This window comes from Pleuronectes platessa, chromosome 14 (assembly GCF_947347685.1).
Source record: "Pleuronectes platessa chromosome 14, fPlePla1.1, whole genome shotgun sequence".
In the NCBI taxonomy this organism is placed as follows: Eukaryota; Metazoa; Chordata; class Actinopteri; order Pleuronectiformes; family Pleuronectidae; genus Pleuronectes; species Pleuronectes platessa.
Window position 1 is genome coordinate 1,740,850 of NC_070639.1, and position 27,959 is coordinate 1,768,808.

The window sequence follows — 27,959 nt, forward strand, 5'->3', positions numbered from 1 at the left end:
CCGCAAGAAACACACTTTCGGACTTGTAGGCTTTACGCATGTTTAGGGGATGTTTTAAATGGACAAAATACAAAAAATATCTATATAAAACTAATAACTATGAATATATCACAGAAACTTAATTTACTTTTACATTGAAACCGACTGTGGAGAAAAAGTAAGTTGGGGTATAATTTCCTACAGGAGATGAACTACGAATCTTTCTGAAAGTTTCTCAGACTGTGAAAAAAATATTGTGTAGCCACTAAACGAGCAGGAGCACCACGATATGCGCAGTGTGGAGGTTATACGCACTGCCATAATAGTCCGTCCTCCATTCACTGGACGGTCCTGATGCCGGTGTCCCTGCGGTCCCATCAGTGTAATGTTCATCCATCCAGCTCTAATAAACATCCACAGAGCCAGTGGCCGAGGCCCTCACCGTGTCACGCCAACCTGCTCGGCGGCCAAACACACAGCCGCTTCCTACACGATCTGATCGAATTAAGTCGTGAGAAGGTGACAAATCCTCTCACAGCAGAGGTGACACCGTGTGCGTCTGTGTGTGTTTGTGCGCGCTGCTCTAATTAGCGACCATTGACTAGAAATGCAGTGCTTCCAGGACGTGTGAATGTTTGCCATTAGAATTGTTCTTTAGGGCAGTTAAATGGTAAATACGAACCCTTTATCGAGTCGAATTGTATAATACAATATACATAGCGTAGAAATTTGAATAATTAAATTTAAAGTGGTTTTATCGGGGGGGCGTGCGTGCATAGTTAACATAAAATGCACAACCCTGTTTTTAACTGTTGGGGGTTTCAAAAAAGCAGGAGGAATGTCCATTTAAAAAAACCTTAAGTGAAACATAAATAAAAACATTTTAAACGCTATAATGTTAACTTTCTTAACATGTTATAAATGAATACACTTGCAACTTTAATTTAGATTCAAAAACATATTTGATTTTGTGTGACTCTCCTCTGCTGTCTCGGGTGGATTTTCCGCAAGTGGGCGCTCTTGCCTCGCGAATGAACATGATGTGCATTATAGCAGCGTAGTGACCGGGGACGCGCACCGTGGCTGAGTAAAGTCATGTGAACGAGCCTTATGGGGCCAAATGTTGGCTCGTACTTTTGGGCTCATCCACACGATCACGGGACAAAGGCTCCTCGTGAAGAGTAGAAACTATCAGTGCAGATGGAGTCAGACAAACAGAGGGTGTTATTATTATTTAATAGAAGTGCCTTCACCTTTGTTATTATTGCCGTATACATTTTAGATGTAATAAGTAATGCATGACACTTTACCTGGGTGAAGTTACTTCCCCTGCATATGAAAAAAAGTAGGTCTGGACTGTAATTTCTCTCCGTGTCGCTCACCACTGAATCAGTTGCCCTTCTTGATGGACAGCTGAGCTCCTATTGACTTTCCCGCCGAGGGACCAATCAGCGGCGGCACGGGGCGGGGCCTGGGTATGACCAACTCCAGCTAATATTGTGAGTCTCCGAGTCTCGCAGTTAGTTTCCATCCAGGTTCCTGAGCGTCGCCGAGGCTTCATCCCTGCGTGTGGGACGGATCTGCAGGATTCATCTGCAGCACTTGTTCGGTGCTGCCACAGTATGAGAATTTCCATTCCAGCTCTTTTGATTTCTTTCATTCTCATATTTGATAATTTTCTTCGTTTTGACCATCCGATTCCATTGTGTAGCCGTTCTCAATTTTCGGCTGCTGTCACCCACAGTTTGTTGCTCACCACCACCACCACCACCGGCACCACCACCTCCACCACCGACGGCACCAGCTGAAAGGGGAACATCTCACCATTCCACCGTCAGCCGCCACAGTCCCGTTCTCTGCTGCTGCGGCTCTGGATGCTGGACTTGAACGCAGGGGGATTATACTCGTGTTGCTTTCCATCTGCCGCCCGGTGCACAGCGGACACGAGCACTTCTTCTCTCTGAGGGATGTATTGCAGCGGGTTGAAGTGTGCGCTCTGAGCGGGGAGAATATTAACACACTGTCTGCTGAGTGAACTGCTGCCGTGCGCCTTTCTGTGGCAGCTCAGTCTCCTGGAGATGCTCTGATCGGGCTTTGTGTTCAGTGCGCATCGACACTGGATCGGGATATAAAGTGACGACATCGCCGAGCTCAGTATTTTCTGGAGCACTTGATCCCGGTGTTTATTCTTTTTTAAATAGAGATTTGGTTATTTTGAGACGGATTTTGCACCAACCGCAGGCACGCAGGCACGCAGGCTCACCATGGGGGATTCGATGTGGATTTATTATTTTGGAGTTTTGTTTATTGCCTTCAAAGTGGACTTGTGCCGGGCGCTCATCCTGGAGTCCATCTACTGGAACACAACAAATACCAAGTAAGTGCCACACAAGCCTGGTGACTGGCTCCCGACCTGCCTTACGCTCCCCGTGAGCAAGACGCCGCGGAAAAATCGGATAATTTAACGGTGCTTTGCGAGCCGCCCATGGCATTTTATGCATTAAATAAAAGTGGTTAACACAATGTAGCTTTACACACACAGTTCTTCCCTTCAGTGTACATCGAGTAGAACAAAGAGCTCTCAGACGAGAATGATTTGAAATTTGAATTTATCTTCGCCTTTATTGTCAGAGCGGCGAACTGTTGGAGTCGCGTCTTGAGAGGTCCAATTTGTCAAAGGAGGGACGCAGATACCAGCGAACCTTTGTTAATCAGTTGTAAAAATATAACAAATGAATCCCTGGCCGACCTGTAGATCTACGCCACACTTTTAAAACGGAGTTTAGGTTTTTATTTGTGAACACTAAGGCTCAGGTCGACAAAACATGATAATGTGTCTGTAACGACTCCGGTGTCGGACCCATCCGAACACCTGTCAGGAGAAGTGAAGCTCTCACTTTACTGTTGCACGGATACAGGCCTGTTTACTGTTTGCGTCCTGTCGCCGTTGAATATTTACGCGCAGTGCACAGCTCTGGGCCGCTCGGCCGTGCGTCGGTCTCCACGGCACAAACCCGCCTCAGAGCGAGCGGCCCGGCAGTTAGAGTCATTCTCATATCATTTGTTGTTTATGGGCATATTTCTGTGGAGTTGCAGAGATGTGTGGCTCGTTTAGCTTGCACGCAGGGAGGGGGAATTCATTTTCAAGGTAATTTTACGCCTCGCTTCCTCACTCAATAATAACTCCAACTGTGCGTATTGCAATTTATATTTGTAACAGGTCCGAGTAAATGTGATGAGGCAGACATTTGAATTTGTGTTGACCTCAGGTCCGTTGAGGACCCTCTATTCCCCAAAGTTATACTGGTCAAATACTGGGTGTTCAATTTGATCCCCCATTATGAAGGTAATATGAATGAGAGCAATAAGATAAGCGTCCTGGGAGAGTGGATTGTTAACATAGGGAGAGCGAGGCTTCGTGGAGCTGGCGGGACGCACACAGGCCTGTGATGCTCTGTCGCTGGATCTAGCCCTCTGCATGAGAATCATTTAAACATGAACTGGGGTTTGTTTCTTTAGAACGAACTCTGCTGGAAAAATGTTTAGTTTGACGAAAACCTCGAATTGACCACCAACCCGCCGCGCAACCATTTACACCCGCGTCTCGCTGCTTTAAGCGTCTGAATTGAAAGCGCTGGAGAGCTGTAGCGTGTGGATGTGGGGTCTCAGGATGTCCCACACAGCGGTGTGTATGTTTTCTCAAGTAATGCTCTACCTGTGACCTCCTGCGGGTGATAGGGTGAAAGGCGAACTAACACAGACCTTCTGCCTTACTTCTCTTTTCCTGCCTTTGTTCTTATATCACATCCCCCAACCTAAGTTCACCAAGAGCATCCATTTGCCTGCTCTGTCTTCCTACAGGCCAAGAAAGGCGGCTAAACATCTTTCTTCAAATAAAAAAGGTGTCCGTCTCCTCCTCGACACCCCTGCTCTCCGCTCGGCGGGGGGCGCCCCTCTTTGTGGCCGTTTCGTCACGGCCAAACTTCAAGTCACTCAATAATTCAGCTCTTGGCTCCAGTACAGCCAGATAACCCATCTCCCTCTCTGTCTACTGTTCCCCTCTGTGAGGCACACACACAATAGAGACGTTATGAAGGTGTAACAGGCGTCTGTGTTGAGTGGCTTAGGCTACAACTTCTGAAAATGAACATTATACTGTGGCTTGCTGAAGTATTTAAGTGTACTTGCGGAAAGGATTTGTTGCGTTGTCTGTAGCACTGAGCTCCACTTTTCTACTTGCACCAATGTCGGCCTTCTAGCCTCTTGACTGCTATGGCCATCTGTGTCCTGACCTCATTATGCATCAAATGATACTCTTACCTCATTCTGAGAAGAGGGGAGAAAACACATAGTAGATGTTCATATACCTCAAGGTTCCACTTTGGAAACATACATTTAATCTCAATTGGCACTGTGTTGTTCAGTGTTGGCCACTTTTTGTATATTGCTTCTTGCTGACCATTTTACCTCATAGAAAGCCTTGTGGTGATATAAACAGGCAGTGGCTGGAGGCGTTTGCTTGATGGAATGTGATGCGCAGATAGACCCATAAAGTCAAAGAGAAGTGCTAGAATACAAAATACATCAGCACTGCAAAGAACATACAATGAGGTCCAAAAGCCTGTGACCAGACCATGTGTCATTATCATGCCACGTATAGAGATTCTTCACTTTGCTTTTCTGGCAAAGCTTTCTTTTTCAATATTGGCATCACCTAACAAATGTGTTTGTATTTCTAAAATTCAAAGAATGAAACAGTTTTTGCTAATTTAACTTGACTTCACACTTTAGATTTTTTGAAAGAGGGGAAAAAAAGCCTTTCCACCCTCTGAGCGAAGTAAGCTTTAGGCTGCCACAAATGCAGCAGGCATTCCGTGGAATTAGCTGTGCATGTGCGCATTCTTTGCGTTCTGTCTGGGTGAGGAGTTCAGAGATAAAAGGCCAGGGAGTGATATCATTGTGTGACCATACACCTCTTTCTTTTGAAGTAAACACCTGTTAATTGTTTATTTAGGGGGTCGGTTAAAGAACAATGTTGCAGTTCAAGGTCTCTGGTGGAATTAAATGTCAATTCTTACATACGAATTAAATCTATCTCACATGAAGCGCAATGATTTTTGTCTTAGTTATTCCTTTTATTCTCATTACAAATTAGGATATATTGATTATGAAAAAAATATATAATTTTTTAACATTGATACCAAAATCTTCTATTTTATATTTGATAAATAATTACACTTTGATGTCAGTTGAAAAAAATGACACCCAAACTTTTATTGTCCTTGGTCACAGCTTGTTGAAAGTCCTCAGTTTTGTGTATCTGTTATTCCTCTTTGGTAACCGAGAACCCCAAATGGTGAATATCTTTATTCAGCAGGTCAGCAATATGCTCGACAGACCAGGTCATTCCTGCCTGCGCGCCTCTCCTTTAGTTTGCCTTAGTCCTCCTCTTTGAGTATTCAAGGAAGGATGAATGTTAGAAATGTGAAGGCTCAGGGCCAGTATAATGCCTTTGTATATGTAGGCTAGGGGAAAGGATAAAGAAATAGCTGGGCTCCCTCTCTCTCTGTCACACTGTGTGTGAGTGCGTGTGTTCTGAAGTGTGCGTGCATCTATTAAACACAATAAACAAAACAAAAAAGGAAGAATCCATCCACAGGGCCTGCAGCTATGTTTATTAAATGTCGTTATTGTTTACTATTTTACTGTCTGTATGCATGAACTCTTAACGAAAAATAAGAATGACCCCCACTACCTCCTCCCCCTCTCGCCAATCTCCCCCAACACACACATGGACAAGTCACATCACACCACACACACCTCCTTCTCCTAGTAATCCATTTTGTAGTTTGGAGGGAGAAACAAAAGAGATGCCTGCTTTACATGGTTTATGTAAAAGGAGCGCTCCCTCTTCTCTACTGCAGTTCATTAAGAGATTACATAGAAGCCTAAAGGCCCTTTGTGACCGGGCAGTGACGGGGGCACCTCTGTGGGTACTTTTGTGAATGTAGGGGGGGGGGGGGGGGGTAGAGAGAGGGAGGAAGTGGTAGAGAGAGGGGGGTGGACATAGAGATGCGGGTCCATCATGAATGACTGATGAGGCCTTGTGCTGAATGTTGTAACGATGCCCTCCCTCTTCCTCCAACCATCCCTCCCTCCAAAATCCCTGCAGTGCCTCTAATTTTGTCTTTTTCTTTTCTTCAATTCTTTCTGGAGCCAGAGGAGAGACAGATCAGTTGTTTTAATTAAGCTACATTGACCTGCAACATGAGTTAGGGAAAATAGGAGAGAAAGTGAGATCCTGCCATGTTCGACAGAGAGTTTGCCCAGCCAGGGTTATAGAGGTTGACGTGGCTCTTTTTACGATTACTGCCAGGAGAAACGTTTATGATTAAGATTGTTTAAAGAATAGGAAAAAAGCGAGAGAAATAAAACAGAGAAGGAGAGAAGAAAGCATCTGGGCCCCTCAGGATGAGGAGGATAATTATGTCTAGGCTTGCTCAGATCCCATAGGCCTGGATTACAGGATGAAAGGTAGGGCCGAAGGCATGGAGCGCAGACAGAACCAGGGAGAGCACAAAGGGGGGATAGGGTGACGATCGGCGTAAAGACCTCTGTCCCCTCGGCCGACAGAGGGCGAAAGCCGGAGCGCTGCGAAGAATTACGGGTGGATTAACCCTACTATGCCCCAGCTTGGCCTCTTTGTCTGCCACAATAATGAATCCTTGCGTTGCAGCTGGGATTCAGAGTCAAACAGTTGTTCTTGATCTGCAGTAAATATTCACCCTCCAGTTCGCATCACTCTGTTTTTTACAAATTCAGGGCCAAAGGAAGAGAATGGAAGGCTGATTGGGACGGGAGGATTACACCAGGACGGCCACTGTTGCTCTGTGTGGTTATACACAGATCCGACAATCCAGTGGTTTAAACAGAAAGTCTGAAAGAGAGAAGAGCGAGAGGAACAGTGGGGGTTATTTAGACATGTGCCGTGACAGAAGAATGCAGGGGTTCAATACAAGAAAACAAGACGGAGAACTAGATTTTTTCACAAGGTGACAGAAGTGGTAGTTAAAACTTTAGGTAGCAGGTCTACACTGTCCTCTTTGTTCATATCTTTTTCGTTCTGTCTCTTTCCTGCCTCATACAGTTTCCTACATCTCCCGGACATCCTCCAGTAATACCCTCTACCTAAATGAAGTTCAGCAAAGAATATTTAGTTGTTGTGTGTTTGTTAGTTTGCCTTTTCAACCTCTTTTGCGCTTTGTATTATACATAGTTTAATGCCAGCAAAATGTAAGCAGGCTACTAGACAACTACTTGCCAGCAATCATAGACAGAAGTCATTGGTTTGAATCCTGTCTAAGTAAAGCTGATGGCTTTTTGTCAGTTGACAGTTGCAGCGGTCTGATTTTGCTGTATCATTATGAGAAATTATTAAAGCTTCTTCCTCGTGGCTCTGGCCTAGATGTGGCGACGGTGACAAGAGAGTTCAGGCAGCTGCGGCTCTTCTCACCTTCCCACAAAATGGCCCGATGGTGTGGTAAGAGATGAGAGGGGCTTCTCCCTGCGCTGTCAGAACAGTTGGTGTGTGTTTGTAGAAGGGGAGGGGGTCAGACAGACAGACAAATAGTGATCAGTAAGAGGAGACGAGGTGCGCTACTGTATATATCCTTACAAAACAGGCCCTTTTGTACAGACACCCTGCTGTATTGCCGTCAAGACGACCCTTTATTATGCCCTCTCCGCTCGTTTACACTGGACCACACAAAGACACAATAAAGCCACACAGACACAGGTCCGGCTCTCTCACTACACCTCCACTGAGGAGCAACAATGTCCCCCTTTCTGTGTCCGTACCTTTTATGCAGAACGATGAGGTGGAATAATGGTGCAGCGCTCCTGCCTTGAACAGGCTGCGTTAAAAGGGCTTGTGCCTCTTGACGTCTCTCTCCCTCCCTTGTGCTCTCGTCACCTCCTGTGATTGTCTTTCTGCAGGGTTACACTTTTCGACAAGTGTTGTCTCAATGTTGAAGAACAAATGGTGCGTGACATGACTGAAACAGAGGGGAAAACAGTGCTACAGAAGAGCTGCAACTCAATGATTTTCATTCTGTTTTTTAATGTTCATCTTTTATTATTAGTTCAGTTTATAAAATTTTAATTTTATAGCCACATGTTAACATAGCTGTAAGGGGTGTTTTCAGATGTCTTTTTTTTTCCAACAGCTCAAACTCCAAAGATATTAATTTTACAGTTACAGAAAACATAAAGTCCTCACATTTGCAACTTTCGTTATTTTATTTCCTCAATCTAGTTGAGGATTAAGAGCAGAGGATGCCTCTTTTTCTTAAACCATATGAGGCAAACTGTGATTTGTGAGTGTGGGCTGTTAAAATAATTGTTTTATTAATTGATTTGATAAAATTAGTAACATTTTTGCTTGATAAATTACTAAAATAACTATGGGTTTTGGGTTAATAATATTCACCTCCGTACTTAAGTACACCTGTCATGAAGTTTGCAGCTTCTAAATATTGTCTTTGTCAATACATTGACCTTTATCACCTTTAATTCAGGAGGTATCAGTTGTTGATTTTTAGTTTTGACTTTTATATACACACCAAAATGCTGTTTTACTTTTCACAGGTTTAGTGATTTCGTTAAACACAACTTCAGTTTCTTTTATTTAGTCAATTACATAACAACTGTTTCATAGAGATATCTGATATCTGCTTCCCTTTTGGGTGTTGGGGCCCTTCTGATGAATCTGACCTCAAGTTTTCAAGGAATTTGTGACAATGTTGGACAACCAGACTGCTTTGAAAGTAGTGAGACACTATCAGATCTGCCACAGATTATATTTAGATTAATACACCAAATCCTGATAAAAGGTGGGGGTGCCTAGGTGGGGGCTGGGAGTCAGTGCAATAAAGTTAATTAACAATACTGAGCTGGCTTTTATTTCCTTTCTGCCCCTTCCATTCTCTTTCCCTCCCTGAATTCATTTTTCTGAAGTTGCTTTATCAGGTTCCTCCGCCTGTCTGCGTGACCTTCTGCACCTGGTGTTTAGTTCTAATGGCTGCTATTGGGCCAGGTATCTGGTATCAGACACACATTTAGATATCTCAAAACATAAGCAGGGGAGGAGACGGAGTGCAGGAGGCAGCCGCACAACAAATATTGAGTATCCGACTTTTATTCATCACATCTCTTGTTCCTCTGGGTTTCTTCCTAACCCCGTCAGTGTTTTTATGACACAGTCCAGAGTAACACATATTGCCCCTAATCAGCCTCCTGGCAGCTCGTCTTCCTTTTGTCTAGACCTGCATTCAAAAATGTCAATCTTTTTATTCAAGGCTTTCATTAAACAGCACTTTGTTTTAGATCAGCTGGCTAAAATACAGAAGTGTAATAGAGATGATGGGGTGTATTAGTCATTTTTTTTCTGCCCTTGGCTAAGGCACATCTCCATGTTGAATTGTAAAGACAATGAAAAAACAGGTTACAGCTATTATGATAGAGAAACGTATACTCTGTCAGGAAAAACCCAGAATACACACCCATTTCCCTCAGCTCTTGTACATCTGTGATAATATGTGTGTGTGTGACACAGCTCTCCCTGTGCGTAAGCTTTGTGTAGTTTTAATCTGGTTGGATTTCTTGCTAGTTGCCAGCTTCCTGTAGAGATAGCATTCATGCTTCAGAGCGGCAGTTCTGATGCTCTGGTTGATAGTATTGTCAGAAAGGTAAAGTTTGTTATCAGTTGGAAAATGCTGATCACCATGTATGAATATGTACAGTAGGTGTGGGCCATTGCCTGTAGTTACATTATGACAGATTTTTTCGATAAAGATAATATATGATCAAATATAGAATACATATATTTATATAAAAAAGAGTGCCTGTGTTACAAGGACAGAAGTCCCAGACTCCATAGAGTCATGAGCGCTGACACACATAAATCCTGACTAGCCGAGTATGACAGTACAGGGTATGAGCGAACAAGGTGCTGTTGGAGAGGATCTGCTATTCACCTCCTTTTAGTGTCATTATGGAAGCAGAGTACAAATAATTTTAGATTTAAACTCTTTAGAGATCAATAATGGCACATCAAGGTCTCTCTCTCCCTCTCTCTCCCTCTCTCGCTCTCTCTCCCTCTCTCTCTCTCTCTCTCGCTCTCTCTCACACACACACACACAGACACACACACACACTTTTACTCACACGTACAAGACGTTTAAAATAAGCACATGAATAAATGCATTCTTTCACCCTGTGTAAACACGTGCCTGCTTCCACACATCAGTGCGTCCAACCATGCCCCCCTCCCACACACACACAAACACAAGGTTAATGCATACACATACAGTTCCACAGCATTTGTGTAGCCCCTGAGGCTTTTCTAAGGATCTCTCTCTCTCTCTCTCTCTCTCTCTCTCTCTCTCTCTCTCTCTCTCTCTCTCTCTCTCTCTCTCTCTCTCTCTCTCTCTCTCTCTCTCTCTCTCTCTCTCTCTCTCTCTCTCTCTCTCTCTCTCTCTCTCTCTCCCCCCCTCATCCGACCTCGGATACAGACACACAGATAATAAGATGACTCCAGATGTCCTACAATGCATAGACACACACATCCGTCCTCCTTTTCTCCACCTCTCCCTCAGTCTCCCTATGTCCGTCACTAGACACACTATACCACCACTGAGTGTGTCCCCAGAGGGCACAAAAAAATATTCGCTCAGCCTAGTTAGGTGCTGTGTATGTGCATGCGCATGTGTGTGTACGTGTGTGCATCTGGGTGCTCACTTATGCTCAAAGAAGATGATGCACACTGCTGGAAGGGGACAGAAAAATAATGTATAAGTGTGTCTCTATCTGTACGTATAAAGATGCTATGGTATGTGCCCTTGCTCTTGCAATATATAGAAGTTGTGTATATATATATATACACAGTGTATGTATGTATATATATATATATATACACTGTGTATGTATTTATGCTTTTGTTGAATTTCCCTTGTTTCATTTTGTACTAACTTTTAATTGCGGATCGGCCGTGCCTTGCTTACGGTCTTCTAGATTCCCCTGCCGCCCTGTGATGCCTTTGTAGTTAAAAAAACAAAAACAAAAACAAAAGCTGTAGACCAAGCGTCAATCCTCAGCTGTGTTGTTTTCCATCTTACTGCTTTCTCTGAAGTTCTTTAGTAGTTTTTGCCAGGAAAAAGAGTCAAAGTTCACGCTGGGCCGGCCAATACTGCGTGGACACTATATATTGCTGGAGGGAAATCCGGAAAAAATAGAACTACTGAACAAAAAATCTTGAACTTGTTTGAAATAGAATTTCATTGATGATTTTAACACTTGTTAATATTGTAAGTCATTAATCCACCAAAATGTTGAACATGTGAACTCAAAAGTAAGGATTTACAACTTTTGATTTATATGTGTCATGAATATAATTAATGGGATTTAGCTGGGTTTGAACTGCTCATCAGACATAAACAAATGTATATGTCACCAAAAAGCTGAAGAATTTACTAAATAAGAATGCTTGTGTTCACAGTAGGGTTGCAACTTGCTATTACTGTCAGCTCCTCTGTAGGTTGTTTTTATTCAATAAGTTTAGTTTGTAAAATGTCACAAAGGAGAAAATGCCCGTTCAAATTCCAAGATGATATTTTCAAATATTTAATGAAAGAAAATCTACAAATAATCATAATTTCATGTGGATGCGCTAATGTTCAGCATTTGTGTTGGAAAAATTACTGATACATTTCCCGTTTATTGACCAATCCATTTATTTTGTATCAGCTCTAGCTCACATGGGTATAGAGTCCGTTTGGCCCTCCATTGCTATATCTGCACCCACCAAACACACACAGTAATACAAGTGTATATGCTAAGCATCGATCTTTCCGACATTACTTGTAGTCAATACTTGCAATGCATTCCAGTGTGTGCTCATATCAGTATTCACAGTGTGCCATGAAAAGCCTTGTGGGTGTCCATGGTTAACATTTTAAATTGCATTGAAGCGAGGGGCAAATTCATTTAGCAGGTAAATACAAGGTTTCACCTCTAACTCAAGCTCCAGCTGTGAATGCGTGTGAGAAAGCATGTGCAATCACAGGAATGCTGCAGGGGTTCTCACTACATGGAGACTAAATGACAACATTATTTCTCTTTCGGGAAGAATTTAGGGAATTTACACTACTCCCCGAGACAAACTCCTCTATGCTCTCTGTCCCTCTCTCTCTCTCTTTCTCTCTCTTTGGGTGTGTCTGCTGTTCATGTTGTTGCTGTTAAACTGTCTGGGTTTTTATTGATTGTTAATTTTTGTTTTGGATGCTAACGCTGTTCTGCCATTTCCCTTGTACCTGGCAAGTGTGCCACCTTCATGTTTTTATCTGGTTAAATATTTGTTCCATTGCGTCCACAAAGCTCTGTGACTGTATCTTCAGATAATCGGGTTGACACTGCATCACACACATACACACACATAAAAACACACGTCACACATTCCACAATTATCCTTTATCATCTGAAATGAATGGACACAATTAGTATTTACCTCATCAATAGTTAGGCCAACAAGTTTAATGACAAACACTCCAATCCACAAAGCACAATGAATGACTTATCATACATTTTTCTGCAGCTAACTAATATCCTTCTCTTTCTGCTGTTGTTCCCTGCTTTTTCTTTTCAGATTTGTGCCAGGCCAAGGGGTGGTATTGTACCCCCAGATTGGGGATAAGTTGGACATTGTGTGCCCCCGCGTGGACGGTGGGGTGAGGGATGGAGTGGAGTACTACAAGGTGTACATGGTCTCCAGGGAGCAGCTGGAGAGCTGCACCATCACCAAGGCTGAAACTCCACTCCTCAACTGTGTCAAGCCTGACCAGGATGTAAAGTTCACCCTCAAGTTCCAGGAGTTCAGCCCCAATTTGTGGGGCCTAGAGTTCTTCAGGGGGAAAGACTACTACATCATCTGTAAGTAACCGTTTATTCCATCCCTGTAAGGGTTATAGCAGCTGTAAACAGTTGGTCAAGGTTGAGGAAGCAGCATTTGGTGGAATACCTTGAATTTTGGCTTTATTGTGTGGATTCTTCTTATTCTAGTCAACAATATTTAAGACTAGTTTTTTCTTTCAAACTATTTTGTTTTGAAAGTCACTGTTGCTCTCCTCGTGTGAACATTTACCACACGGTTGAATGAAAGTGATTGAAGTGTATCCCCTAAAGGTTGTTGATAGACATTATTAGAAATGGAGGAAATATACTATATAAAGTAGTTTTAGCTGAGCTGCAAGTGAAAAATCAATTAGAATTTCTTGTTAATCACAGACTGAAGACATCCAAAGGATGATATCTCTCGGATAGCCTACAGATATAAACATTTTAGATCGATTTGAAGTCATCCAAGGCAGTCTATTGTGTGTCTCTTTTGGGATTCACTTTTTAAATCTAGCTTTTAGCATGTTTCCACATGGGCATCTTAAAGCCAAGCTACTGAAAGTTATTCTTTAAGAAAACGTTTGGAGGTTTAAAGACGCACAGTTCATCAAGCCAAACCTTTCTGACATGGACATTTCGATTTTACACTTCTTTTGATTGAGGCATACTGAGTCCTTAAGGCTCCTACGTGATGACACCCTATGCAGCTCAAACTCATAGTCCATTGTATGGCTTAGAAGTGATTCACCATCCAGTCCCATGGTACAGGTGTGTCCTCTTTGCTTATTACCTGTGATACACTAGGAGGAAGCTCTGATGGGGTTTAGTGACACCCCCCTGGTTAGAAACACTGGAGGTGGACTGAACCATCTGTGTTGCACTGATGGGGGTTGTGCTGCAGATAGGACCATCTGTGAGGATCTGCCACAGCCATCTGTGCGCTGTCGCAGTAGGGGAAGGCCATATTTCTGAGCGAGTTGAAGGAAGGGAAAAAGAGAAGGAAAGAAGCAGGAAATGCTCTATCTTATCCACGCCATCCATTGTAGTTAAATTTTGCAAAGGAAGTGTGGAAGGTAACTAACTACTTGTACTATATTGCCTAAATCCTCAAACCTTTTAGAGTCTTTTAGAGAAATATGTTTGAAAAAAAACCCGGAGACAACTGTTTCTTCAACTCAAAAGGGTCTTTCAGTTCCACATAAAGTAATTTATAAAAAAACGTCAGAAGTGGCTGCTCTGTCACTAATGTGTCATAGCTGCATAGCTGCATAGCTGTGTGTGTGTGTGTGTGTGTGTGTGTGTGTGTGTGTGTGTGTGTGTGTGTGTGTGTGTGTGTGTGTGTGTGTGTGTGTGTGTGTGTGTGTGTGTGTGTGTGTGTGTGTGTGTGTGTGTGCACTCGTAGGGACTATATAAACTACTGACTGAAGAGACACAGACACGATCAGCCTCCTCTTATCTCCTCCTCGGCTCCTCCACCCAAATGCAGCAGTTAATTATTTATTAGCTAATGCTGGTGTTTACTTTCCCTGGTGCTGCAAGTGTTTTGCTTTCGTTCCTACCACTGAGCATGATAACAGAGTTCAATCCAGATTAATGTAGAACATAGATGAGACAGGTCAGCAAGACAAGTGCAGGTGCATATAGGTGTACATGGCCAGGTGACTTGTGCGTAGGATGACATGCAATTTCCTGTATGTGCATATATACTTGGCAAATAAAAAGATTTCTGATTCTGATCCCTCAGGAGGCTACAGCACCAGTTTGGGACAGTTTCTATGGGCACACACAGCTGTACCAGTACACACACCCAGAAACAAAACTCCTTCTCACTTTATCTATCCACGTATTTCCGGGTGTGGCTCTCTACCGCAGCCTGAGCACACCGGAAAAATATTCAATTTCCCACCGCCTAACGCGAAAACTTCTCCTGATCATCAGCCTGCTGAGTCAACACGTTATAAAATAAGAGTGGTGGTAAAGTTCAACTAAACTTTTAAGGGAGGTTCTGGAAAATCCAATTTTGCAGTTCTTGCAAATTTCCCTCCACTGGCATCCCCTGTTCTCGAACCCCCATCACAACCACCCAAAATGCTAGTGTGTAGCCTAAAGAGGGAGGGGAGGGAGACGTTTCTCTACTGGAGTGTGTGTCATTATTGCTGTTATATGCTTCTTCTTGCAAACCTCTGGCCCCGGTTCTGCAGCTTTAACAGCCCACTCTTTATGTTGTTTACTTAGAGCTGTTCCTTATTTTTATTGGCTGTTTAGAGAAGCTTCTTCTTTGCATGGGTAAACAGCAGGAGTAAAGCACACATAAACATACAAAGAATGAGAAAAGGAATGCACAGAGGTGTGTGTAGGCGGAGAGTCCGATTCAAGATTGTTTTTACCTAGTATTGTTGCACTGGGCCAATATGTGACTCTCTGCCTGTAGGTGTAATTGTGAATTTTCTATGTGCTGGGTGAACACACTATAGAAGTAATAGGTACTGGGCCTTGACTTGTGTGGTAGCACCTCCATCTTGTTATCTCCCCTCCAGCAGTGTCGTCCAAGGCCCCTCAGAGTGTGACTCCGCCTCAGAAAGTTCACACTGAAGAATTCATTAGCCTTTTAGAGTGAGCACTTGATATGTAATTAATTAACCAGCGTTTAATCCTCCATTTATCCTCACAATTGCTAAGGCCCCCACATCAATGCTTTGGATCTGATTCTACACCAATTGGATTACGGGTGTCTTGTGTTATGAATTGTCAAGGCTGGACATAGATTATATGGATATTCAACTAAAAACAATATTATAGATTCATAGGACTGTGACAGAAGGCCTCAGCAGAGTTAACTGTGTGTCCCCACAACCCTGTAGCAAAGACTGACAGGTTGTTAGTTTCTTGTGCAAGAGAAATAATGTATAGTACGCTAGTGTGTAATATAACTATGCTTAGTTGTGTGTGTGTGTGTGTGTGTTAGTGTGCATGCGTGCGTGCTTTGGCATCCTTTTATGTTCTTCTTGTGTTTTCTTTCATATGTAGAAGAGGCAGCTGCACAGTACAGATTTCTGTCACCACGGTTTAGTGTGCACATTCCTGCAAGTGCATGTGTATGTGTGCGTGAGTGTGTGTGTACGTGCATGTATGTTCGTTTGAGTGAACAACATGCACATTGCTGCTCCAGTTGAGTGCAGATGAGTTTGATGTGATTGTTTGTGGCAGCATGGCCTGCAGTGGAGAACCTAGTGAGCTTGATGATTACATGAGCTAAAGAGGGAGAGAGAGAGGGGTTGAGGGAGATTGAAGGAAGGAGTGAGGAACGGAAGATGAATAAGGAGGTACAAAGGGCAGAATGAGTGAGAAAGAGAGCAAACAGGGGAGGGAGGGAAATGAGAGAGGAGAAGGGAAGAGACCTAAAGAGAGAGAGAAGGTTGAGCTAAAGGTAATGGGAGCATAGCGACAGTACAAGAGGGATGAGCTGAAGAGGGCACGAGGAGGACAAGAATGACATGCACAGAAAAAAGAAAAAATAACTTAAATCACCCTTTTCAAAAAATAGACATGTGCCCCCTGCTCTTAGGGGGAGATCTCATTCAAATTGTATAAAACATTATAAATTTTGTCTGATTGAAAGTACTATTATTGTTTTTATTCACCAATCTCATATTAAAAATCTAGTTATTGCATTTTTATAACATTCTGAAAATGAATGACATGATTAATCAGTAAAACTCACTGCTAATATGGATCTGCATGGGGAAAAACTAAATGAGGAGAAATTATTTAAAAAAGATATAGCCGTGGATCTTTGCAGCGGGTGAAATTAGATTTTTTTAAACAAAATTGTATTTGAACCCACTGTGATGTTAAATATGTAACTACAGCAGGTCAATATAAATAAGAGATTTAAAATTGAGTGACTGGTAACGGTGGTTATCACACAGGTTTGGTACTGCTGTGTGTGTGTGCGTGTGCGTGTGCATGTGCGTTTGTGTTTGTGTTTGTGTGTGTGTGCGCGCGCTTTAGTCCAGAAGACCAGCACTGTGATGCTGGTCTCACGCTCCATGGCAGCCCGACGGATGACAATTATGCTTTGAGTTTAGATCATAACTGCCTTTGTCTCTCCTCCTCTTCTCTTTCTGTCTTTCTGGGACACATCCTCATTCTCTCCATCCGTTCATTCTCTCTGCAGTACTAATACTGTCAATTCCTATCAGCCTTTCTGAGAGGCCTCATCAGTCTTATGCCTTTGCTCTGTTCCACTATTTATGAACAGCCCGCCATTGTTTTTCAGCAGTGCATTGTGTATTAATTGTACCTAAGCTTTTCATACTGGCCTATTAGGCTATGGCCACAATATTGGCCTACAACTAAAATGTTAAAGGTCAAAATGTGGACCACTTTCACAGCTCTTTGAATGTTCTGTTAGTGAAACTATCCCTTGTATCAGACTAGTTCTACAAGTGAACACAGTTATGTATCATGCGGAAGGTTTTTCTTGCTATTTGCTGGTTACATTAGGGGAAAGGAAGGAACTGGGTTATGAGCTCCCAGTCTTTACCTGGATTGAAGCTCACAAGTGACTCGTTAACCAGAGGGTGATTTTCCACTCTGTTGATTTGATAAACAGGAGAAAATTTTGTTAGGGAGGGTAAACGGAGTTAAGGAGGGCAAGGGTGAGGATGGGGGTGGGGGGTTTGTTTGGTGTGTTTTCAATACGGGGGTGGGATTGTGGTTTGAGTGGTGCTAATTTTACAGATGGTTTAAACAGGCCGTCACATAAGAGAGAGGATGCTTCTTTGACACGTCTTTACCATTTGTTTGAGACTTCATGTGACTTTTGTGTGTGTGTGTGTGTGTCTGTGTGTGTGTGTGTGTGTGTGTGTGTGTGTGTGTGTGACTGTGTTTGTCTTTTTTGAGAGAGAGATGGACAGAGAGAGAAAATTTACTGTAATTTTCAGTTGAGATTGAGTGAATGGGGGGAAATATGATGTAGCTCTTCTTCTTCTTGTCCTTTTCTTTCTCATTTCTTCACTCATCATTCCTCTTTGTGTTGCAGAAGGTCACACACAAGCTGCATTTCAGGGTTAATCTCACCGTTTTTCACCTCCATTTTCTTTCTAGCACTCCCCTACCTGTCTTTTGAGTCTTATCTGGGTACTTTAATTCGAGCGGTAGTCGATGACTAATTCTATTTGTGAGGGTCTTTTATGAACCACGTCTTTCCACCCCCTGTTCCCTACGTTCCCCAAGCATTACAGATTAGCTGGATAACTCTAGCCAGCTAGTCTGTCAGCCAGTTCAGTCTGGCCTTGTCTGGCAGGGCCGAGCAGGGCCAAGTCATTCAGCCAGTCTTAGGAGTTTTGACAATCAAATTCTGTTGAAATCCAAGTCAGGCTTGCCTGGACTGAAGCCTTGGCATAGAGAGTGTGTTTACCTCCACATTTAAAGGGGAAGAAAGTTTAAGGTTTAAAATGACAGCAGATTGAATGTTTCTTTATATATTTTCAATGTCAAGGAAATAAGAGCAAAGTTAGAAACAGATGATTATTTTTCTCAGTGTAGATCAGTTTGGATGTGTTACATGGTTTAATAGGACTAAGAGGGAAAGAAGATGGAAGTGGAAATGGAGGGAGGTAACACATTAGTACCATATGAGACCCAAATACGAGCACTGCCCTTTTTTACTTTGTGAACTCTGGTCTCTCTAGCACACGTTGGTTTGAGCTTGCACACACCTCAATATTCCATGTTGCTCATACCTCAAAAACTAAGGCACAAACACAGCCTCTTTGCACTAATCACTCGGCTAAGTAAACAGCGTTAAGGTGGTTGTGGTGATTATAAAGATGCAGAATTGCAAACTTCTCTAACAGATTTGTTAAATAACAATAAGCACGCACATCAGCGTATGCACAACAGCACAAGCCTGTAAGGAGCTTTGTATGTAATGTGCTTTTCAGTCTCTGCTGAAAAGCCATAGGTCAGCTAGAGAAAAAAACAGTGCGAGAGAGGAGGCACGATTGAGGGAGGGAGGAAGGGAGTCCTTGTTAACATGCTCTTTGTGTCAACTCCCATCATTGTCTTATTGAAGCAAGGGGATTTGGTATCAAACTGATTGGTAGCTGAGGACGAGGAGAAAAAGGAGGAAAAAATTAACAACGGGGAATAAGAAAAGGAGGAAGGTGCAAATTATACAGAGCTTAATTTTTTTTAAAGGTATTTCAATCAGGATCTTGGGAAGCACCTGCCAGTCATTTCCTCTGCAGCTGATGGAAATGCTTCGGGTGCAGGAAGACACGCTGAGGTGGCAAGTATGTTTTAAGGGCACAGAAATTCAGGGTAGAAGGTGGCTGTGAGGTGGCCACACCAGAGAGGACGAAACTCGGGATGATAGGGTGTTGTTCCAGAAAGAGGAAAGAGGAGGATAGACTGAAAAGGAAGCAGAGCGAAAGGGGGGGGGGGAGTCAGTGTGGTGGGAGCAGTCATAGTGAATGTGGGCCACTGTGCATTGGCGGGAAGCCAAGCCGCTAAGCCCTGGCAGCTCGTTAGCCTCTGTGTTACCGACCTGATAGACCACAAGCCCCACTACCCCCACATCCCTACCCCCCTCGTCCTTTCCTGTTCCCCATCCCACTCACAATCCAAGCTGCAGTTCCACCCAACAGCCTCCGGAGGCAACAAAGATAAAAGCAGGCAAACACGGAGGCGGGGTAGCAGCTAATGGTGCAGAAAACATCCAGCTGATCGAGCCTTTGCAGTGTGGCCTTGGCAGTTAGTGTGTGTGTGGCCCAAGTTTGACACAAGTTGATATTTTGTTTTTTAAATGTACAGACCCATACATCATCTGTTTCTAGATCCTATTTATTTCTTCCTTTCTCAAGTGGGATGTATTCGCACCGCCCTTCCAGCTTCCTCTCCTGACACCTGCTGCTGTCCCTTAAACTCAGTCTTTAGCAATGCACTTCTATTTTCTCCTGTCTTCAAACATTTTTCAGATCCTTTAAGCTCTTTTCATCTTAGGGCTATTGAGGTATTTATCACCTCCCTCTGTTCCCTAATTGCAATGCCTCTGGAAAATTGCCCAAGCTTTTCAAACCATCTCTTATTCCTACCTGTTTAAGTTTTTTTGCAGCAAGTTTGGCTTTTCGATCTGAGTGTTTTGGGGCTTTTAAAATCATACAGTGTGTTCTTTAATAACTGGCTACCTCTCTCTGGGGTGTTGTTAGCAGCTTTCCAAGATGGCCACTGTCGTCATAGCCAAAGCTGTCTCCTTCTCTCACTCTCCCCTCTCCTTACCTCCCATGGCTGCCTCCCTTACGAGCCCCATCAGCACAGTTAGGCATATTACAGTCGCAATTACTCAAACTAATTGACTTTGGGGATGTGAAATATTCTGCTGGAGTAGAGCGACTGAGTCGATGAACGGGTGAATTGTGATTTTATTAAAGGGGTATGAGTCATATCCTTACTCAGCGGAAGGCTTTCAGTGCCTCTGTTGTCTTTGGGAATTGGCTGTTTTTCTGAGATAGGCTTAAGGCATGTATGGCAGCACAATTCCCCTACACAACTTTTTATTACCAGATGCTTACAGTAGCCTCTTTTAAGCCACTGTTTAACATTCATTTAACAGTGTTGGCATCAAACCTGTAAGGTATACCCTTTACATGTACAATGATCCAGCTCTGTGAAACCTCTGCTCCAACCCTATTCCAGGTTTGTACCTTTTATACAGAATCTTAACCTTGTTTCGCTCTCTTTTCTGTTGTAGCTACTTCTAACGGCACCATGGAGGGAATTGAAAACCAGGAGGGAGGAGTGTGCAAAACCAAGTCCATGAAAATAATCATGAAAGTGGGACAAAGTGAGTATTGTTTTATGAAATTATGGTTTTGAGCGCCTGTAGGCACAAGCGGGCACTCACAGTTTGTGTTTAAGTGTGCGAGTCTCTGAAAATCCTCTTATAAAGTCATAGGATACTGTACAGCATACAGTTCCATTGTTTCCATGACACTGGGGGCTATGAGGGGGCAGGGGATCTAATCTAGCGGAAACCTAATGCAATGAATCATAAACACACATACTACACACACACAATTGTGTATGATTGGACTGTACTAACTATACACATACGCTGGGAATATCTGCTGATAAATGCTCTTTAAGCTAGAAAGCTTGCCACACATGCAAGTCTAGTTAAGATGGACATGCACACACTTTTCATGATCTGTGATGCTGCATGTGTGACACAAACAACCTGACTGGCAGATACTCTCTCTGAAGAAAACACTTTCACAGTTGACCCCCCACACAGCCACAGTCAAATCCGACTCGGTTCTTAATTGTAGTGATAATTATTCATAAACCAGTTGCCGGGCTGCCTGTCAGAATGGTGATATCCTGGGGTCAGCCCTCTTATCAACCCAAGCGTCAGTGCTATTGAGAATAGCTGAAGGTCAGGGAATTAATCGAACCTGCAGCAATCTGAGGAAGAGGTGCTGCACAGGCCTGGATATTGGTTCTGCTGATTAATCGGACTGAGTGTCAGCTCCAGTGTTGATGAGAGTTGCTTACAAATCAGTGGATCTATTATATTTAATGTATCATTTAGTGTGGTTCTAGAACAGTCGAGTTTGACAGAGCACAAACTGAGTAGAAGTGATTATAACATCAGATGTTCAGTAAATTACTCCAGCATTTAGTGTGATTGTTTAGTTCTGCTCAGCTCAAGAACCATATAAGATATACTGACAAACATTATATTAGCATTAAGAACCATATGGACCCACTGCAGACCCCCCCCCAAAAAAAAAATGAACTGCACTTTATTGTTGATACAGTATTATCTGAGTCACGAAATGCCATATCTTCACAAAGAGGACCCAGTAAAAGCTGTGTTATGAGTTGCTAAGAGCACCATAAAAGCATTTAGAGGTTCTAGAGATTTTCCAAACTGTCCCCTTAGATACATTTCTGATGCTCAAGGAAGCTGGGTAAAAAATGTATTTTTAAGATTGAATGAATAATCAATAATAGCTTAAATGATATGTTCTGTCAAGTATATCTTAGCACAATACTCACCTGCCCGAACATAAGTTCCAATAATTATTGCTGGGGTGACATCCATGATTACATTAGAACCATGCAAAATATACATCAGACGTTCAGCTGAAGTTAGACAAATGAAACAGGTATCATCCTGAATCATTCAGTTTTTATTTTTCATTTTAAAGTGTCCTATTGCCATTGCTAAGAGGATACATTCTGGCCTACACATTTGAATGTGATAAATAATTCACCATTAATTCCTGTGTGTTTTATCTGCTTTTCCCCCAGATCCCACTGATCCTATTTCACCCAAAGACAACCCCACCAGAGTACCCTACTCTCCAAATTACTCAGATGGCAAGGACACCTACAACCCTAATGAAGTTCTGGAAAAGACAGGTGAGATCCCCCACGCTGAGCTCAAATCTGGGGAAAGTGGTAATCGAGTGCAGAATTTATCCAACTCTAACTCTTTGACATTTGTTCAGCCAGCAAAGAGCAAATCTTGCATTAAGTAGGTGTGTGTGTTCGTGCGTGCGTGTGTGCGTGCGTGCGTGCGTGCATGCGAGCGAGAGAGAAAGAGAGAGAGAGAGAAAGTGAAGGAAAGAAAAGGTCAGCCTGTAATTGAATGTTGCCCATAAAACTGATAGGCATCTCTAGCCTCTCAAGGACTTATAAGGTATCTTCACACTGGACCCATTCCAGCCTTAAACCACCTCTTAAGTGACATTTTCAGGAAAATAATATGATCGCGGTCCGCCATCTTTTCAATGACTCGTTCTTAGTAGAGACACACACTTTTTTCTTTACCAAACACAGCCTAATGTGCAGCTCGGGGCAGACTGCTCTTATCTCTGCTTTTTGTTGAAGTTAAAAATCTCCCCAAAAGAAAATCAGATCGGCAATTCCTGCAGTGAGATGTGTTCTAAAAAAGAAACAGGAAGGGCCCAAGAACAAAACAAGCTGACCTATATAGCTGCTCCTCCAGTCCTTCCCCTTGTGTCCTGGTTTGTTGTGGGCGTGGCCTGTCCTGACACTGTTCTCACTCCCAGATTTGACGTCAAGCATGTAGATCTGCCATCCTGCCCTTAGAATTATGCCCCCCAGTTTTTGTGCAGACATCAGCAAACCTCGTTTTCATGTCTTCCTGCTATGTCGCATCCTTCTATCTCAGCCACAAGCTTGAGCATATGGGTGCTGTGGGCAGAGTGTATGAGGTAGCCTAATCCCCTTGTAAAACTTCCGGAGGGGAAGCAGACAGGGACACACAATAATCCTGCCTGCTCAGGAACACACTCCAGTCCCGTGGAGAAAATAACACACCCGCCCTTGAGTTTTGGATGTAAACCAGAGTGTCCATAGCTGTGAGTCAGAGCACAGCTAGTGATGTGTCATGTTAACATCAAATATTTTAGTTTCTTCCTTATGGTGCTATTATTTAGAAAATGAAGCTACCGTTTTAGTCTTTCAAAACTGCATTTTATCTAAGTGCTACTTTCTGGTATCTCCTGAGCCTTTTCTCATCCCATCAGGCTGCCCTTACTTCAAGGATGCAGTTACCTGATTAAAAGCCACCAATCGAATGGGACTTTATTGAAGAATCTATTGGCAGGTTTAACTCTTGAGCCCTATGATGCCGGCCTGTGCTCTACACCTTTACTGTGACATGATAGAAAGATCGTGAAGAATAGTGGGGAAAGACTGAGAAAATAAACACTTCTAAAATATTTCTCAGCTTCTTTCCTTTAATGTTACCGAAAGTTAGTTTTGGACAGCATGAGACCCCGTCCCCCACAAATCAGATTAGGAAGGCTGTGACCGACAGATCTTGCCCCTCACTACGACGGCTTGATCTTTACCTTGCCTTAAAATGAGGCCATTCATACATTCAGACATACATTCAGACAACAGATTGTTGGATTTAGTTAATCTTGTGCCTACCTGAGCTTTTCTTTTAACCTCTAGATGAAAAATAAACCGACTTTCTCACGTTGTCATTTTGGTCACTTTAGTTTGTTTTGTCTTTCAGATGTAGCATCCAGAGAAAGCAATGACAACAACAATGGTGGAAAGTCCTCCAGCATCATTGGCTCAGATGTGGCCATCTTCGTTGGCATCGCCTCGGGCAGCGTCATTTTCATCATCATCATCATTATGCTGGTCCTGCTACTGCTCAAGTACCGGCGGCGGCACCGTAAGCACTCGCCGCAGCATGCCGCCACGCTGTCTCTAAGCACCCTGGCCACGCCCAAACGGAGTGGAGGCGGCGGGAACAATAACGGCTCAGAGCCCAGTGATATCATCATCCCGCTCAGGACTGCTGACAGCGTCTTCTGCCCGCACTACGAGAAGGTCAGCGGCGATTACGGCCATCCGGTCTACATAGTTCAGGAGATGCCGCCTCAGAGCCCGGCTAACATCTATTACAAAGTCTGAGATGGGACTATTAAAAGCAGAGACAAACTGGAACAATCCCTAGGCAGAGCAGGTCCTTGGTTTTGGCTGGCAATGCCTGCACACCCGCAAACACACTCTGTTTCTGTCTCTCTGTCTCTCTCACACTGTCAGCTCCTCCTCCTCTTCTCTGTAGTTTTGTCACTTTTTTTTCTTTCTAAAAGTTTTGCTGATACCTTGCTGTCAGATTTCATCACAGTTGGGGCAGATGGGTTGAGTCGAAGGCCAGAGAGAAACCTGCCGCTGTTAATGCTGCTGCTCTCTGGGGGTTTGTTGCTCACTGTTTTGGGGAACAGAGTGTTGTGTGATCAGAAAGTTAGACAGGTGTACAGCGTGTTTTTTTCGGGGGGATTGGACAAACAGTTGAATGGATGTGAAGGTTTCTTGAAAAGAAAGGAGGAGGAATTTTTGAACTCACCTTATGAGAGACTACTACTTAGAAAAAGAGTGAAAGAGACAAAAAATGAGTGAGGAGGAGAGGTAAAGACAGATTTGGGTTAATCCTGAACTCACAAAGTGGCTGCCCTCGCTTGATGCTCTCGAGTCAGAGAGACTGTGTGGACTCTGCTGCCTGATGAGGAAAAAGGAGAGAGATTCTCACAACAATCCTCTCTGGGAATTTCCTGACAGACTCTCTGAGATCATCCATTCACCCTGCCACCCACATGCTCACCATCACATGTGCACACATTCACCCACACGCGCAGACACACTGTCTCACCAGTCGATGTGAACTGTTTGGGTTTGAGTGTGGATTTGCAGAATTTCTCCTCATTCCCAGGTATCAGATTTTCAGCAGATCACTTACTGTACTGTGCTTTGTTAAAAAACTTGTGATGTTACTTGAAGGTTTTAAGGACAAAAAAACTGTTTCCTTTTTTGTACTGTCAACAATATTGTTTTTGGTTTTCATGTGTGGTTTCCTTTTCCTTTAGTAACAAGTTACCATAACGTGGCTAGGAGTGAAGATTTCTCTAAGTTTTGAACCCTACTCCCTGAGAGGACGCAAAGAGTGTCAAGTCTGTCAGACGGCTCCTGAGAAGAGTGGAGGACTTTCATAAACATAGAGCAGCACTTTTAATCCCATTTCGGTACCTCCACTCTTCACAGTGGTCCACAGAGAGACACAGTTATAGCTAGAGATGGGAGAGCAGCTGTATCCTGACAGGTTTCGTAGCAAGAGCTTGCCTCAACTTCTCTGGAACCTGAGCTTTTCAAATGGAAAAGTGTTATGGGCAATAAAGAAATCTATTTCGCCTTACTGCCATTGGTTTGCATCAGGTGAAAAAGAGGCCTGAGATCTAGTTGAGGTTAGCATAGCTGGCTGAAACAGCTCTAGGTACTGTAATGTTTACCCCTCGGTGTCCATTGATGTTTAAGGTTGCCCAAAATAAGTGTGACTGGTGCTCTCTTATTGTCATTAAAACAAAGCACAGGGACATCTACTTACATTTTCACTGTTCTGGAATATCCATTAGCATTTCCATATTGTGAGTTTTTAATTAACTTCTTTTTTGTTAAAATAGATGGACATTTAAAAAAGGACATTACAAAGATGAAAAATAAAAAAAACTGAATTTATTTATGATAGACACATTGAGCACAGGTGTTATCAGGCGGTATGGAGAGGAAGAAGTACTGTTAATATATTATGGTATAAGTGCACATTATGCAATCTAGGTTTTTGATTATTTGATATCTCTCGACCCTCTGAGTCCTGTGTTTTCATGAGCTCTCATTCATAATCACAGGCCTTGGTCCTGGGAGGAAGGATCAGGGGAGGGCCGCCTGGGACCTGGCCCCGGGGGAGGAGAGTTATCTGACCCAGGATAGCTCACATTGATGTACACAAGGGCAGAGTAGCTGTTTCTCCCACACTCATCTGTGTAGCATCTTCCAAAGGATAATTCCACAAACACCCAGTGCACCCAGTTCTCCTCATACGCACCTTTCATGTTTTCTTTGCATGTGTGTGTGTGTGCGTGTGTTGAGCATGTCTATATTTCAGTGACTTCACATCCATGAATATCTTTGACTTAAGATCATAAAAGTGACTTAGCATATATCAGGCCATCATTAACATTGTCATTGTTCATAAAAAGCATCAAATTTCACCGAAAAGCCAAGCCTTGTATGATCTGAAGTTTGTGCCTCTAAGAGGCTACAAAATCTGCAAATATGCAATTCCTATTTATTTTTCTAATCAATTAAGAGAAAAAAAACACCTATGGAAAGTGTTCTTAACCACTGAAAGATGTAACAACAAACAAATGACACAAAACTAGCAAAGTATTTCTCAAGCCTGCTGTTAGTTTTTATTTCCTGCATTATTTTTAGTATTATTTGATCCTTTTTCTGTTTGAACCATGTGCCGTAGTACAAAGGTAAACTGTGAAAAATGAAACCATTAAAACATTTATGTGTATATCACACCTGAACAGCTTTTAAGAAAAGGGTGAAGAGACAAACTTACACAACAAAGAAATAGCTGTTTAGTTGCTGTCTGTCTGCAGCAGAATATGACAATCTTATTAGTTTCTTTGAATCTGACGTCCTTTTCTTAGCAGCCACTCAACTAATGCTCTCCCAACATTGACCAGGATTGGTTCAACCTGTTATGAATTGTCAATAGCAATTCTGTGAGAGTCTTAGCACACGGGCTAGGAGAAGCACCTCAGGCTACTGTAAATGCCTTGCTCGTATGGTCAGCCCTTGGTCACTTGACTCAGTAATTTTGCACCGTACTTCTGTAGGTAAGAAACTGTAAATACATTAATGTTTGTATTGTATATGGATCCTGGGTTGTTACAATAGCCTTATTCACCTTTTTAGGAAAGTAAATGGGAAAAGAAAGAACAGAAAAAAACAGAATACACTTCAGTAAAACAGAGCATACTACTTTTTTGGTAAATAGCTTATGTAAATATCGACCACAACCCAATAAAATCTTTTTATAAACTCTTAAAGTAAGATGTTTTGTATAAAATTTGAATTTTTTGCTATGTATTTTAGCTAGCGTGCATTCTAAAGCCCATGTCCTCCCCACTCCCTCCCCTTTTGCACTGTTTCCATGGAAATTTGGTTTAAAAAAAGAGAGAAAAGTTGCCAAACCGACTGCTGCATATTTGTGCCATAAGTGTGTACCATAAATATTTATTGAATTAGTTTCTTTTTTCTTCTTTGTTCTGTTTATGATTTAATTTCAGTCCAGTTTGTAAGTAACACAGTATTATATTTGCATTGTTTGTTCGTCTCCCCATGGTTTTCTTTAGTCATGTCATGGTTGTTGGGTGGCTGTAGCCATCTTCTTCACTCCCTTGCAGTATGAGATGGCCAGGCTGTGACAAATGATTTTAACATTCAAAGATCTGAAGCAAGTTCAAAGTGAGGATAAATGACACACATTCCACCAGTCTGTTACAAACTGAAAATGTTTTTCAATAAAATGTTTTTCCTATGGACGTGCTGTCTGCTTGTGTTCTTTCATATTTGATGAAGAAATAATGTTTTATTTCGTCGACTCTAACATGATAGTGGAAAAGTTT

The 27,959-nt window shown here is 42.7% G+C and overlaps 2 protein-coding genes across 3 annotated transcripts in view; one reads left to right on the plus strand and one right to left on the minus strand.

Moving 5' to 3' along the window:
• LOC128455795 (uncharacterized) overlaps positions 1 to 27,959 on the minus strand; it is a 304,659-nt gene that overhangs the window by 84,004 nt on the left and 192,696 nt on the right. The window lies entirely within an intron of this gene.
• On the plus strand, positions 1,499 to 27,873 carry efnb2a (ephrin-B2a). The gene is made up of 6 exons (XM_053439660.1): positions 1,499 to 1,599; positions 1,724 to 2,356; positions 12,680 to 12,963; positions 20,684 to 20,776; positions 22,249 to 22,359; positions 23,990 to 27,873. Exons 2-6 carry the CDS (start codon positions 2,244 to 2,246, stop codon positions 24,394 to 24,396), a joined length of 1,008 nt encoding a protein of 335 aa, XP_053295635.1. The 5' UTR covers positions 1,499 to 1,599; positions 1,724 to 2,243; the 3' UTR covers positions 24,397 to 27,873.